Source organism: Camponotus vicinus, unplaced genomic scaffold (genome assembly GCF_025532165.1).
Source record: "Camponotus vicinus isolate PSW18456_S1 unplaced genomic scaffold, iyCamVici1.0 SCAF_12, whole genome shotgun sequence".
Lineage (NCBI taxonomy): Eukaryota > Metazoa > Arthropoda > Insecta > Hymenoptera > Formicidae > Camponotus > Camponotus vicinus.
In genome coordinates this window covers 15152530-15168489 of record NW_028141948.1, presented here as the reverse complement: position 1 = coordinate 15168489, position 15960 = coordinate 15152530, and the positions used below count along the sequence as shown (strand labels likewise).

Genomic DNA, 15960 nt, shown 5'->3' with positions numbered 1-15960 from the left:
TCGAGGATCATGGTCGTTTCTTTCGAGGACCCTCTCGCAAAAACATTAATGGCCTTCATTAGTCTGCGTCTCTGAATTATTAGCATTCTCGTGCTGACATTTCTACAGCGATTTATATATTTAAGGCGCAAATGATTTCCTAAAGGGTTTAATTACTTCCGTATTTTAGTTCGGACATTAATGATGTTTTCCTTACCACAAGCAGCGAGCTTTAATTTATGTCACATATTTCACCAAAAACATCAAAATTTTAAGTAAAAGATATTATAAAAAATTGCTAAAATATAATATTAAAATATTCAGTCATATTTTATGAATCAATTAAATCTCAATTAAAAGTCTATTAAAAATTCTATCTTTAAATTTTCAAAGTACACAAATATCAAAATTAAATATAACATTTAATATAATTGAATTAGAATCAAACGACATATTATGCAAATTTATTACAATTTTAACGCAATAAATATAGCATGTGCACTTTTTTAAGAACGATGTTGGTAATGAACTGTGACGCGGTTTCATGTAGAATGTGAAGAGTGTAAATAAAGAAATATGTATAAAAGAAGTATCAATAAAAGTATTATAAGAGGAACATTTGACAGGCAAAACACAGGTAAACAAAACCCTGTATATTTATTCACATACTGTACAAAGGTATATTACATAAAGTCGATACGGCTACAAGTCGCTAAAAATCGCGGTACTTAAATAATGACCTAGAAATCCCGTTTGGACATTTCGGGATCGCGACGAAGGAGCATCGCCGATCTCGAAATGCCCAGACGAAAGAGAACGTTACCAACACCGTAATTTCATGAAAGATACAAGTAGCTTACTGTTAACCGGGACATAGGAATCGCGATAGATCGCGAAGATATAGAATAAATAATTTGGCGAATCCGCGCCACTGTGGATGCTGGGCGGATCCTCTTCCGGGAGTCTTTTCATAATACTGAACGTAACAACAGTTCGACAGCGGTTTTTCCGGGACGATGGAGGGTTCGTACGACACAACCCGCGAATATCAATTTAATTCCGCTGATGGGAATTAATACGCTAACGCGAATTTCAGAGGAGGACCTGGGATTGGAAAGATACGCGAGGAAAGGGCGAAATTGTGTCACGTCTAGAGTCAAACCGGTACGAATAACCATAAGCGTACAGTGCAATTCACGTTCCATCACACATTCCGTCAATTTCGCGTGCTATTCAACAAACACGAATAGCAATTTGATATACTTGGCAATATTATGAGAAGAACGGAGCGGATGAGTCATACAAATCCCTTTATGCTGGTATGCACATTCACTGTTTTACACGAGTATAATTTCGAGTATAATAACCACTTTGTATGTGTCTCTCTCGTGTTGTAGACATCAACGATCAAATTTAGCTATTTATTCCAAATATGACAGGATCGAGCAGATTTAAATGGAAGGATTACATAAATTTTCGTCAAATTATTTGTCAACGAAATAAAAAAAAAAATGTTTATCTCTCATTAAAATTCTTTATTAATTCTTTATTAAATTATTTCATTCGATAACGAGAGAGTTAAATTGAATATTCATACACGATAGCATTCACGCAAAAGTCATTGAACAGGAAGGACGAAGAGTATGGCAGGCATTTTTTGCAAGTAACAATTTACCGATATTTCAAGGCGATCGATGTTTTATTCTTAATAAAAGAGACGGCGAGAACAAATACATAATCTCAACTTGTCGGACTACAACCGGTTAATTATTATACGATTTTATCGATCGATGATCGATCGGGACTCCGCATATTAACCGATACGAGTTACACTCGATCGCGGGTACCAAGCAGCCGTTTACAGATTACATTTTGAGAAAACCGGTTGTTACATGACCTACTTAATATCCGCGAGCGCGGGTGTCAATCTCGGCCCCAAGTTAAATCGAACTTCGCTGTCGTAATTATCGATCCGAGACTAAAGATACCGAAACTTTAGTTCGAATCTAATTTCTGAAAATCAAGTGTAGTAAGTATATATCAAACATTGTAATAGAACAAGAATTTCTCTTCTCGAAAATAGCAAAGTCAACGATAATCACACGTTGCAAATCGATAAGAAGCACGATATTATCGTGTCTCTCAAGGAAACATTCGTACATCAGATTTTTATTTATCATGTCGATTCATGGGCCGAGATCAAAACCGATTGACCGAGTTCGTGCTCTACGAACCCTCCTCGAATTTAGGCTACGGGATAACGCGATGACAGCAACGATCTACTTCGAGATACGTATCGACAGATGGATCGTCTTCTAATACTCCAGCGAGATGTTCATCTCGCGAGTCTTCCGACGCGCGTAGTTCCGATCGGTCGTCGATTGTGTGATCCCTCAGCCCCACTTGGCGGCTATCGTGTAGAGCGACCTGAGGAGCTCGAGAGCTCGGTTGTCGGACGCGATGGTCTCGTCCTCCGCTAAGGAATTGTTTGCGTCCGTCTGAACAACATCGTCCGATCTTCTAGCAAAACTGTGGACACTCTCCGTGGTCGTTCGGAATCTCCGTCCAGTTTTACTACGGAAGGTGGTGATGGATGGTGCGGACGGCGTTGGTCTCACGGACGACGCTCGTGGAGCCTTCGTCGTCGTGGAGTTTGATAAAATGACCGCTCGTGTCTTTCCTGTAAACAGAACGTAAAAATAGAATCCATTTTAAGTTACTAAAGCAGAAAGAGATAAACTGATACTACAAAAATGTGAACGTTATGGGAAAAATAAGAAATATTGTATTGTGTGAGTAAAAAAAAGCGCAATTTTCTAAACAAAATTACTATTAATGAAATAATATTTCACAAGCAAAAAGGTTTTATTGAAATATTAATAAAGAAAGGATAGCACAAAAATCATAATAAAAGAAAATGGTAGACTCTTTTCATCTTGATATTAAATTTCGCAATCTTTTTATTATAAAATTAATAAAATCTTGTTTTATAAGCGAAGTTTTAAAGACAGTAAAAAATAATACGAAAAATCATAGAAAAAGAAGAAAAGCAGTAAATTCTTTATATTTTAATATTCTAATATTAATTTTCATCTTTCTCAAGCATTCTATTGTATTCTTACAAAAATTAATATTCCGTATCAAAGTTAACGAAAGACATTTATTATGTTGAGAACTCTATTCATCAATAAGATAATAATAAAGAGATTATATGATTAATTATATTTCAGTTTCCTACAAGTTTTAATTAATTGTAAAATTATCGGTATAATAATGAATATATATTTATTATATTCAGTATCTACGCAAATAAAACATTATTGTTGCTAGTAAAAAATGTTGCCGGGAATTAAAATAGAAATTTGATAACATTTTAAATGATCATTAATAAATGTAGTATAACGTACCACTAGGAAGATTAAGTTTGCTGATACCGGCGACAATCTCTCGCGATTCTTCGGAACTAAACTCGTTAACTGGCAATCTTAGAAGAGCATCTAGCAGCTGTTCTTTCTGCTGCTCCGTCGTCTTGTTTCTAGGTCCATTGCAATGGCTTATCAGCAACAGCACGAGCTGCCTCACAGTTTCGTTATTATCAGCCTGCTTCATCACTCGCATTAGCGTGTTGGAACTCGTCTCGTTCAATTTCCCGAACATCTCCTGCGCCTTGATCACCTCGTTCTCGGTGGTATTCAACGCATTCGTCGCGAACGGCAGTAAAGTGGACGCTCGATTGTCTCGAGAAACGGAATTAGTCGTCACCGAGGACGTTATTGTGGTCGTAATGCTGGATCGCGTAATGATCGGCGTCGGAGTCGCTGTGTTCTCCGCAGTAAAAGTCGTCGGTAGCAGAGTGAACGTTATCGGCGAATCGTTGCCGTTCGTCGCCCATTGCCAGGGACTAGGAGTACTAGTGGTAGTCCGTTCTTCCGTCGTTCCGTCGAGATCTACTTCGGTGAACGACGTCGGCGATCTAATGGTAGTCGCTGCCGTGCGTTCCGATTCCCCGTCGATGGTGTTGTCGGTGGTGGGCGATCTAGCAACGTCCACACTCGATTGTAGACCGTGATTGATGTGTTGAGGATCCACGAACACCGTCGTCTCCCACAACTGGGTGACCATGGGCGAGGAGGTCCAGTGATCGTTGTTCAGCGAACTGGGCTGCCTGGTGGACGACGTGCTGGACGACGATGATTTGCCAGAGGTAGCGCGAGTAACAGTAGCAGTATACGGAATGACATCGCCGACGGTCGCGGTGATTGGATCTAGTGTCCCGACGTTGTCTCGGATCGTCGTTGCTGCCGTTGTCGACGGATTTTCCACGGGCTTACGAGTACCTTCCGCGCGGTTGCCCTCTATACGATTGTAGCTGTTCCTATACTTGATATACGAGCTGCGAGCCGTGACCAGAGACTCGGGACTGGTCTTCCGATCTTCGGGCAACATCGTGGTCGAATCGTAATAACGTATCCTGAAAGGCTGAACGGTAGTGCTGGCTGTATCGTAGGAAGGCTTGCTCCTGGACAAAGGTGTCGTCGAATGTATCTGATTCGGCACGATGCTATTCGACACCTCGAAAACCTTCACATTACCAAAGCGCTGGTAGTGAGGCGGCGTTAGGTTTTGGACAGGTTTATCGCTAGCGGAACCTCTGGACGAGATCGTTCCTGAGGGTTGCTGGAAAGACGCCAACGTCGACGACGACACGTAATTACTTATAGGCGTAGCGTTCTTGGGCTTGACGTTCTTGCCGTATGGCTGGAAGGTTCTCGCTGTATTATTGCGAGAGTTGCTGATCTTATCTCGATTTCCGTCTTCATCCAACGGGAAATAATTATCGTAAATCGGCGACAGATCAGTCGAATCTCTCGTGTCGCTGTCATAATTGTTAATGTCGCCTGTAGTGGTGGTGAAAGCGCGATTTACTTCAAAGGCGAACGTGTTGCCATTCTGCGTCGACGATTCCACGTAATCTTCCGAGTCACGCGATGAAGTGCCAGGTGGTAACAACGTCGTACTCGGATAGTAAATCGGTCTGCGCGTCTCACTCGTTGAATAATATTCTTCGTAGGGCGTCGTGTAATAAGTCAAGTACGATCTATCGGTGGTCGTAGGCGGGTGCAAAGTGGTTGGAAATACGGTAGACGGCTTGCGCCTCCTGGACGCATCCGTGTCATCTGAAAAGTCCAGGACCTCATCCTTCTCTTTGGTTACCGACGAGTACTCCTCTGCTGTAGTCGGATACAATGTCGTCTCATACTGACCGTCGTCGAACGTCGTCGTCGGAGGTTGCGTGGGCCTAATCTCCGTAAGCACTTTTTTAAAAGTGTCCGGATCCTGCAAGTATGCCGATAAAGCGTGAGTGAAGACCTGGGCCAGCTCGCGCAATTTAGTATTATTCGATCTCTTCGCGCCGTTCACTGGACCTTCGCTCTGCTCGATGTCGAGATCATCATCATCGTCATTGATCTCGCTGGCGACATTATCGATCTCTGCCGCGAATTCGGCGATCGTAGCGTTTCCCTCGAGGGCGTTGTTCAGATTGAACAGTTCGGCGTACGACGCGATGGTATGCTGCGTGAGAATGTTGATGGGTAATTCGACGGACACGTTACGCGAATAATCGTCCTCTCTGCCGTCTTGATGCTCGACGCTCGCGATGGACTCGGCGGTCTCGTTCAAGTCAAGATTGTCACTGGCTGTGGCGAAGTACAGGGCTAACGAATGCAAAGTAGACGGACCGGGCGGGAGGGGCGCGCTTCGATCGGATCCACTCTTCTTGATCTCGCTCAGACTATTCGCGTTGTTCTCCAAACCCTGAAGAGAATGCAACATGCTAAGCGCATGTTCCCGTTCGGTGTAAGGCCTGTCTTCCAAGGTCGTTGGTCGCTTGCTACTCGCCTCAGGCAGATAAGTCGCTCTGTCTCTAGGCTTGCTCGTTACTGGAGATGAAGACTTCATCTTGGGCAAAAGATTGCTCGCGGTTATGCGATAATTGGTTAAGGTAGAGCTGTAAGTTGGCACGGTAGCCGATGGTTTCGGTGTCGGAGTCGTGGTCATCGTCGAGTAAACGTAATTCTTGGTAAATGGTATATAAGGACCTAAGGTAGACAGTACTTTCCCTTGTTTGTAAGTGAAACTCGTGTCATAGGGACTCAAGGTCTTACTAGTGGATCCGATCGGCTGATAAACGTTCGTACTTTTCCATGGCTTCTCGGTCGAACTGATCGAGTTTTGCCGGAAGCTCTGCGAAGAAGACGCGCGCCAGGGATCCCTCGTTGTGCTTTTAGTCTCAATATCCGCTATGTTATTTTCGTTTTGATAATTGGACCGAGTCGTCCCGCTGCGATTCTCTTCGTGGTTAACAGTCGACGTGACATTAACTGGTACATTGTGTCGATAGTTTTCTGTATTTAAATACGGACGCGTTGTCGCGTAAGAGGCTGTGTCGCGATCAGTGTCCCTCTGATTGGTTACTCTATGGGCAACGTACTGCTGATTTTGATGATTTCCAGCGAGCGGTGGCACCCTCCCTATCGCGGCAGGAGTTTGCAGATCGTTACGCGTAGCATAGGACTCCGTAGTCGAATATTCATCTACAGAAGATGACGTGACAGTCGCGGTGTTGGCGTAAACGGTAGTTTCCGGAGTATCGTCTTGTCCGTAGTAGGAAGTGCTGTAGAAGGACGTCTCGGTGGTCGGCGTGTATTGCAAAGTTGTTTCATAAGGCGGCAAAGTCGTTGCCTTGGGTTTATAAATGGGAGAGAATGTGGGTCCCGGGAATAAAGGAGCGTTCGTTTTCGGCGTGAAAGACACCGTTTCTGCCTCCTGGTTTCTCTCTGGCGTCAAAGTGGTCTCCTGATCGCGATAATCGACCGTAGTTGAATGATCCTGATAATCAAAGGAATGATAATAGAACTGCCGATTGCTCTCAGATCTGCCCGAGTTGAAGCGATTTCCCCGATTCGACACGAATGCGGCGCTTTCCGCAAACTGCTGATATTCCTTCGGAGGTGCCGTGGTCGTCGTTCGGAAGGTCGTCGTTTCCATATAAATCGGCGTAGACTTCTGCGATTGATTGGAGCCGAGCAAATTGTTTCGCGTCGACGGACGTGACTTCGTACCTCTAAATCCTGGCTTCTCGTTGTTGTTGAGCGGCGTATTCTGATCCGGCCGGTAATAATCCTGCGTGTTACTCTGGTAATTCTGTCGAGTATCCTGGAACTTATTCCCCTGCTCGTAGTTGAATTTATTGTCTCCTTGCGTGTTCACCAACTGATTTCTCTGCCTATTGTTCGTCTGATAATTCGAGCCACCGTCGTGATACTGTCGTTGTTTCGGTTGCTGATTGAAATTCTCGGGTGTTTGACTCGTTTTCTCGTTAGTTCGTAGTGCATTCGCGTTGTTTTCCTGGAAATAACGACCGGAATCTCGATTGTTGTTCGATTTAAAGTGCTGGGCGGACTTGAATTCCTGCTTCGCCGGAATTTGATTTTGATTGACGGGAGATTGGCCGTACGGATTCGTTCTGCCGTTCTGCTTGCCGTCGTAATCGACGTTTTGAGACTCGTAGTAATCCGCGTTATCCTGCTGTTCTACTGGACGATGGTACTCAGATTTCATCTTCCTCGCGTCCGCACGTTTCTTCTCCTCCTCGGCCAATTGTTCGGCGCTCTGCTCGTACAGTTCCGTGGACTTGCTGCAGTCCACTTTGAACCACCAGTCGCATATAAGTTGCGACTGTTGAAAGATGGTACCGTTGGGACACAAGAACGAGATCTTTCGTCCATTGTCGCAGATGTGGAATACCTGAAATTATAACATCAATATTATGCCTCTCATTAACTGAATAAACTACTATAAAAATAATTCGAGGGACAAAGAAAATTTCAGAAAAAAGACAGAAAAATTTTCAATCCTTTTTATTTTTAAAATTTTATTACTTTTTATTATTTATTTATTTATGTCATTTTTCTGTAAGTATCCTTTACAATTATCCAAGTTTCAGATCCATGAGCGCATCTCTCTAGGAAAATTTTGATCAAACTATTTATCTAAGCGAGATACACAATATCGATGCCACTTACCTGGCAATTTGTCTCTAAATCCGCGTAATATCCCCCTCTTAGACCGCGACAGCTGAATGAAGTGGCTGGGATCGACGTGAGAGCTGGATAATCCACCCCGGGCTGTCCTGTCACGTCTGAGTACAAAATGGAGCGTTATTAAATTTTATAACGTTTAGTGTTATATCAAAGCGCACACGGTTCTCCCAGCCCGCGTTTTCGCGAACGTGCTTCCAAAGTATGAATATTGCGATGTAATCAGTTGTGCTTTCACGAGCCATGCGAGCTCGTGTCATCGATTTTTCCGCAAAATTCAACCGCGGAACGAGAACTTTGAAGCTCTAGCGATATAGATTGCGTATTAAAATTCGCATCACGGCACTTCTGTGAAGGATGATAAATGAGCGATAGATTACTTGTCGTGTAGCGTCATGCATGCGAAAATATTTTGGAAATTTAATTTATCGGACGATAACAGTGCGATTGCGTCACGGTTTTGGAGAAACAGCAGATCGACTAGAATAGCCGCACGAAGCCTTAGAAAGTCTGTCACTTTGGCGGAAAGTCACGAAGCGTCCTAAGCACAATTGTCGTAAAACGAAAAATTGCACCTCGTGGGAAAGCAGAAACGCAGTCCGATCGTCCCGAGATATTCGCACGCACTCAATGACTTTCGCTTACACGGCCTTACGTAATATCTGACGCTTCAGTGAGATGGTTAGAAGCGACACGCAGGCATCGGATGCTCTCGTTTCCCTTTTGCGGAATATTTCAAATCTAGCCAAACAAGCCTTCGATAAATTTACAGTAAATATCTGCACAAATGCATCCCTTGCAGAAGCGCACCAAGCATTTACATGTACGTTATGTTTACGTGCAGAAAACAAATATACAACATGTATGATGCAAATGTATACATGAGAAAAGATAACACGCGAAACGCCATAGAATGAAAAAATGGAATAAACAAATATTAATTTTATGCTTGGATAAAAGATATGACCAAAGATGTATGATATTTATTCATAACTTTTTATCCATATTTATGATCTATGCTCGTAATTTACGATTTTAACCGAAACTCTGCAATTAATAAGCAATTAATAAGCGCGGAACAAAGTAGATAAATTACAATATTACACATCACGCATTTTAAAATATCCTAAAATTATCTTTAAAAGTAATTGCGTTATACAAACAATTTCTATAAAAAAGTTTAAACGCAGAATTTAAACAATTGATTTTATAAGTGATAGAAAGGAAGAATCTCGTGCTTGAATAGATGCATCAGAAAGATGAAGCATGCAGGGCAAAGCACGCTCAAGATAATAATACCCGCTCCTTTGAGCCACTCCTTGAGAAGGTCCTCGTTACCGAAGAAGACTGGCAATGGAAGAAAAAGCGAGTCGCTTTAGTCAGGTCGGAAAAGAAAATATTAGCGATGTAGTCTCGAGGTTAGTAGGATAGCTCTGAGAGAACCTTGGTAAACTTGGTACTCGCCGTTCTTCTCGGGCGCCAGCCTTTTCACGATTTTCTTCAGCGCTTCGACGTCTTCCTCGGATGCCTCGAGACTCGACAGGTCCAATTCCGTGAGGAACTCTGGCAGTCTCGCATGCTCGACATCTCGCGATGCCTGCAAGGCAATACACTCTTAGAAAGTAAAACTACTTGCAGAAAAGCACTCGAATTTCATACGGTGAATTTCTCGAAAAGTGTGCTACTTTCAAAACTCGAATTGTAACTTCTCATTGTATTATATCTCTTCCGATCCCTTTCTTTAAATATCAATATTTTATAATTGAAAAAATCATTCAAGATTATAAATAATACTAATAAATGAATATAAATGCTTCTTTTTAGAGAAAATGATATTTTTTGCCTCAACTCATTACTAGCTTCGTTAAATTAAATCTGTGTCAATTTTTACATCATCTTAACATTTTTCATCAAAGTTAATATTTTAGCATCAAAATTACTTTGATCAAAACTTATAAAGTCAAGCGTGATTAGAACGTCAATGTTCAGTCCTAGTTAGCAATATTTTTTCCACCGATGTAGCCATTCACGAGATTCACGAAAAACGAATAAATAAAGCTAAATTTGTCTCAACTCATTATTAGCTTCATTAAATTAAATTTGTGTCAATTTTTACATCATCTTAACATTTTTCATCAAAGTTAATATTTTAGCATCAAGATTACTTTGATCAGAAACTTATAAAGTCAAGCGTGGTTAGAATGTCAATGTTCAGTTTTAGTTAGCAATATTTTTTTCCACCGACGTAGCCATTCGCGAGATTCACGAAAAACGAATAAATGAAGGCAGGATTTAGTTCGCCAGATTATATATTAGAGAATACGAGAAACCCGCTGAAAAAAAAGAAAAAAAAAATAAATTTCAGATCCTCGCGATATTCAGATATATACGAATATTTGAATCGCTCGTATACGTGAAGTGTTAATAATTAGAGAAATCAATTTATGCACTTGCACGCTCGAACGAGTTCAACGAGTGCATTAAGCGCTATCGATTTTGCGTGGGCGAAACTATACGACGCACGGGAACGAAAACGCGACGAACGAGAGAACGCGGCATTATATCCCGCACACGCGATGAAATTCGATACTGCACAACTCGTATATCCCACGGGATGCCGAAAGTTTGATTAAATTTCGCTACATACAAACCCCGCACGCCGTTCCCTACGCGTTACGCGTTACGCTTCGCGTAAATCACGGTAAACGCGCGTCGCGTATCGATCTGGTTGTATTGACCATTGTCGCATTTATTAGAGACGTTTAGGGCGACTTCAAAGCGACGAACATTGTATGTAATTTTACTCGAGAGCGATTTTTCGCTGGAGAATTGTCTCTCTCTTTAATTAGACATCTAACACTGCTCTTGCGCGTAATTTAAAATCCGCGTTACACCTATGTAAACGAATGCGAAAGAAGCGTACGTTGGCGACCACTACCCTCTTCCGAATCGATCGCTCGCGAATCGTAAATCGTCGCAATAACCCTCGCGTATACCGCCCGCATGGAATTCCACGAAAGTTAAATTGCATTACTTGAAATAAGGGCCGCAGGGACTTTAATTACTTAGCCGCCTAATTAACTTCGGCGTCCAAAGAGCCGCCTGATTGGAATCGCACGGTCTTCAGATTAGCACCGCTTGAATATTTACGAGAACATTGCGTTCTCGATCGCTTTTACTACTTCTTTACAGAATTAAGAGGGAATCCACGATAAATATTCCGACGGGTTTTTAAACTATCGATTAAACTCGCGTCCGGCGAATCTACGAAAGCCGATAGCGAGAGGGATAATTCGTGAATATAAAGACTTCATCGTTTGTGCGCCAACTTTGAGTTGTACGAAAGTCGGAAATTTAATATTAAACTTGGAAAATATCGCGTATTGTACTGAAATTATCACTATATAGTGTAAATTAAATGACATTTTCGTGAAATTGAGCGAATGGAGATTAAAAGTTACACAAAATCCGCGAGATTAGTTATAAAATTAATCTTAGATTTAACTAAAGTTTCAATTACAACGGGAAAAAGTAATTTATCGCATGAATAGGTAAGAAAGAGATTATGTAAAATTAATATATATAAAAAAATAATCAATTATATATATATAGTAGATATATATATAGTAGAAGAATGAAATTAATAGACAGATTCAAGTCTAGACTAATGATGCAAAAATAATTTCATACTCTAAAAAATGTTGCGAAAAATAGCTTCTCAACCTATTTTTCCCAACATCAGAATATTTGACGTCCTTTGAATATGAATAGCACGTTTTCTAATTCAAAGTTAAAAGTGCATTTCGTACGGATATTCTAATATTTAATGGAATCAAGATGGTTTATTTTTGATAAGATTAAAAAATTTTTGTATTCATGAGATAAATTCATTTTTGATATATAAACTGAGCTTTCAGTGACAAAAATGATTTCTATTCTTTTATTCATGATTATATTTGAATTATTTGAATATATTTGAATATATAAAAATTTATATAAGATTATTAACATTTGTTCTGACATGTAATATTAATATATAAACACATTATGCCAATTAAAATTATATCGATCACACTTGTTTAAAAAAGATGTATCCACTTTAAATAAAATTACGCTCACACAATGATAAATAATAGAGATATGAAATAAAAATAAAAATAAACGTTAGAAAGATATATCTTCTTTATTTCGTGTATCTCGTATAAATTCGAGAAACAAAAAGAGAAGGAACACACTTACCCTTGCCTCGCAGTGGCCAGGTGTGTAAGTGGCAGCGATACCTGAAAGTCGGAAGCAGGAATTAGAGTTGGGATTAAACCATCATGTGTTTCGCCCTGTTCGCGAAATTAGGTCAACAAGTCGCGGTCGTCTATAATCCGAACGTTCTATACACAAGTTGTTCTATAGAGAAACCATAGCATATATTTGCGTAGTCGCTACATTCGTACTACAAGCTTGCGAAAATGGCGGACGACAGCAACGTCCAGGCCATTTTCATCGTTGAATAAAGAAGCTTTATCAACGACAAAGCATACCCGGCAGGATCGCATACGATCGATACGTCCGTATAATCCCGCGGGTATTATGATAGAGATTGTGTACATCACGACCTCTCTTTCTTTTCTTTATTCGACACAGGTAAACTATACGCGGAACAAGATCATAGCTGATACAAATATATCGAAAATAAGAAATAGGAGGAAAGAGGAAGAGAAGATAAACATTATATCGAACTTGTCAAAATTTATTTTGGCTCATGAGCCATTCTATTCTACCTGCAACCGGTGCGCTTTACATATTCAACAATGAAAAAGCTGAAACGATTTTTTTTTTCAAGAGCATTTTGAATATGCGTATCGGAAGTAACGATATATGTAGGAGAGAACAACTGCACACACATGCACACATACATAATACATCGATAGGATACTAAAAATGAAAAAATAACTATGGGAAGTGAAGGAAACACGAAATGTTTATTTTTAAAAACGTTCGCTCTTTTTTTTATACTACAATATTTTTATATTTCTATATTAAATAAGACTCGAAATATGATAACTGATAGATAGGAAGTATTTGCAATTAAAAAAATATTTGATTATCTCAAACATCTTCGCTGAATAAAAAATAAAAAAAAATGTTTCACGAATAAGTATAATATATAATATAATTATAATATTTATTTTTCTAAATTCAGTAATCGATTTTAAATTGATTTTACTCTTCGATCGAGTTATTGTTACAAGAATGTGCTCTACTGAAAATTGAGGAAATATTGTGATATTCAATTAAACTGCCACCATGGCAAAAGTCGTAAAAGGATTTGTAATCGAGAGAAAGCGCGTGATAGCCGTGACATGTTATATAAACAGAACGTAAAAGCTCTGGGGTGGAGTTCAGAGGCCATCGCCACTTTGATGTTTTGCGCATTTGACGCGCTGGTATTAGAAATTCGCACGGTATTTAATAAAGCAGGCAATACTATACATAACTCTTCGTCATTCCAAGCATACAAGTATTTTCACTACTCTCATAAAGATGCTTCTCGCTGTATGTGTGTGCGGATATAGTTTAAAAAATGTGTAAATGTAGTTTGAAAATTGCTCAAATATCTCATATTTATTAATCTTGTCTAATAGTGCACAAATGAGACATGATTTTTAAACCGAAAGTCGATGGCCTGATTGTCGATTCTGGCAATGGCCCAAGCACTCGAAACTCCAAAAGCTTCCCGAGAAGATAAAGAGAAACTTAACGACATCGAAAATAAAGCCATACGGAACGTTATTGGAAAATGTTAGGACGCGACAGAGTACTAAAGATGGGTAAAAAGTGATAGGACGAAGTCGTAACTTGCTCCGCGAAATTCTCTACGAGATCGCGGAAAACGTGCAAAGTTTCATGAAGGTAAAGCGACGAACTTTCGCGGCGATGAAAAATTTTCCGCGCATACTTGCGCTAAGTTCCGGATATCGAATCGCGCATTTCCAACGAAGTAGTCGCCAACTTTTCTACTCCGCTATGACGAGAGGTTTCTCAAACGTTACATTCAGTAGGTCCTTCACTTAATCCAATATCTCTCCATTTTACGTTATTGCGAGAGTAACACGTTGCGGCGCATGAAATTTTACGGAAAATCCTGGCGGAAAATACAAGATCAAATATCCTTAATGAGATTTAATATTATTTTTTTCTCAATTACTAGATTCTTCTTCACATGGGATTTGTTTACTTCTAATTATCCGTATATTTGAGAGAATTATTTTAATCCATGTAAATAATATTAACAATTTCTTATTATTTATTTTATATTATTTATTTTCATATAAAATAAAATTACGTTAATTTCTTGGAGAAAGGAGCGAAGAAGATTTAATGAATGACAGATGAAAAAACTTTCATTATAATTAAATATACGTACAGAGTATTTTTAAAAACACTGTGGGAATATTTAGTCGAAAACACAATCAAGTTTGTTAATAAATATAACTTAATTGCCTCTCACACACGGTTTTATCTTACGTGGCTTTCAAGTGTGTCATTTCCCTGAGAGCCTTTTGTACGCAAATTCCCGGAGAAGGCAAATAAAATTTCCATATTTCTACGATAGAGGCAACGACAAGCGTGGTGACAAATGCCTCGTGAATGGTCGGTGAGTCAACAACATCGATCTTCCTGTACCGCAGATTGTGTGCCATGCTCCTCGGCGTAGAAGAGAGAAACGACGAATATAAACGGCCATAAATCCCGAGAGCGAGAGAGATCCTCCGTCGGATTCACCTTCGCCACGGAAGCAAATCCTTGACTTTATCCACGCGCGACAGGATGCCACGACTCTCCCACGCTTGTCAGAGATATGGCCACACGATTGGTCTATAATTATCGGCCACCGAAGCATAGATAAGCGGTGGCGATAAGGGAGAAAAATAATAAATAAAAATATCGGATAATCTCTCTCACATACATGTATAAAACATACACCTGCGCGGCAAAACTGATTGTGACATTAATCGTTTGTCCACCACCGATGGCCGATGACCATCACGATGGTGCACACGCGCGCGCAAATGCCATTTCGCCGATTGTATCCTCGTATTCCCACCGATCCTTTAAATGCCAGACAACCGTGAAGAAGATAAAGGACGAGAAAAAGAAAACGACCTGAATACGTACAAGCTCGAAAGAGGACATTTTTATTTCGTTTATTTGTCAGGAATGAATTGATTCATTGAAGAATGAAGCTTACGATTTGCGAGGAACGTGTGTGTGTCGCGCGATATACGCGCGATATACGCGCGACACATATACGTTTGATCCTCCGATGACATTGCTTTTATTAATATCAATATACATTCGTTTCTCTGCCGATAGGTGAAAGCGTTGCATGTAATATTTGACATTGTAAAGGATGTAGTAATTTGCTAAAAACCTATTTTATCTCGATATAAATGCAAATTATCTCTTGAATATTTCCATATTACGTATATTTTTATAGCGGATTTATACATCTAAAAAAATCGTGATAAGAAAACTATAAATATTAAAAACAAAAATTTCAGAGAGAAAAAAATTATTTTTCTTTAAATGTATTATTTATTTAGCAATAAGATAAATATAAAAAAAAGATGTGCAATCGATAAAAAATAATTTTCTAGAAACATGATTTTTGCAAACTTCTATAAAATAAAATCTCTGTGATTATTCAATTGAAATTATATTATAAATATCAATAGAAATTTTTTATATTTGTTATCCTATTATTACAGGCTCAATTATAGGAACAAATATGCCTGTTTTCTTACGGTTTCTTCAATAATATTGACTTATCGAAATTGTGTCTGCAGTACATATTAATGGAAAATAATATAGAAATTCAAAA

General features: G+C 39.6%; 1 protein-coding gene across 2 annotated transcripts in view; it reads right to left on the bottom strand.

Annotated features, from left to right (window-relative positions):
• Window positions 1-610: 610 nt before the first annotated feature.
• The window catches only part of Thw (chitin-binding domain protein thawb), a 40887-nt gene continuing 25537 nt past the window's right edge, over window positions 611-15960 (bottom strand). Inside the window, exons 3-8 of one of the 2 annotated variants that reach the window (XM_083083640.1) lie at window positions 12321-12361; window positions 9525-9678; window positions 9381-9428; window positions 8067-8182; window positions 3387-7788; window positions 611-2659 (exon numbers count right to left, since the gene is read on the bottom strand). In XM_083083640.1, the coding sequence (XP_082939766.1) occupies window positions 2373-2659; window positions 3387-7788; window positions 8067-8182; window positions 9381-9428; window positions 9525-9678; window positions 12321-12361 (5048 nt within the window). In that variant the 3' untranslated portion in view covers window positions 611-2372. The remainder of the gene's footprint in view (window positions 2660-3386; window positions 7789-8066; window positions 8183-9380; window positions 9429-9524; window positions 9679-12320; window positions 12362-15960) is intronic. The other variant, XM_083083642.1, reaches the window with a different exon arrangement.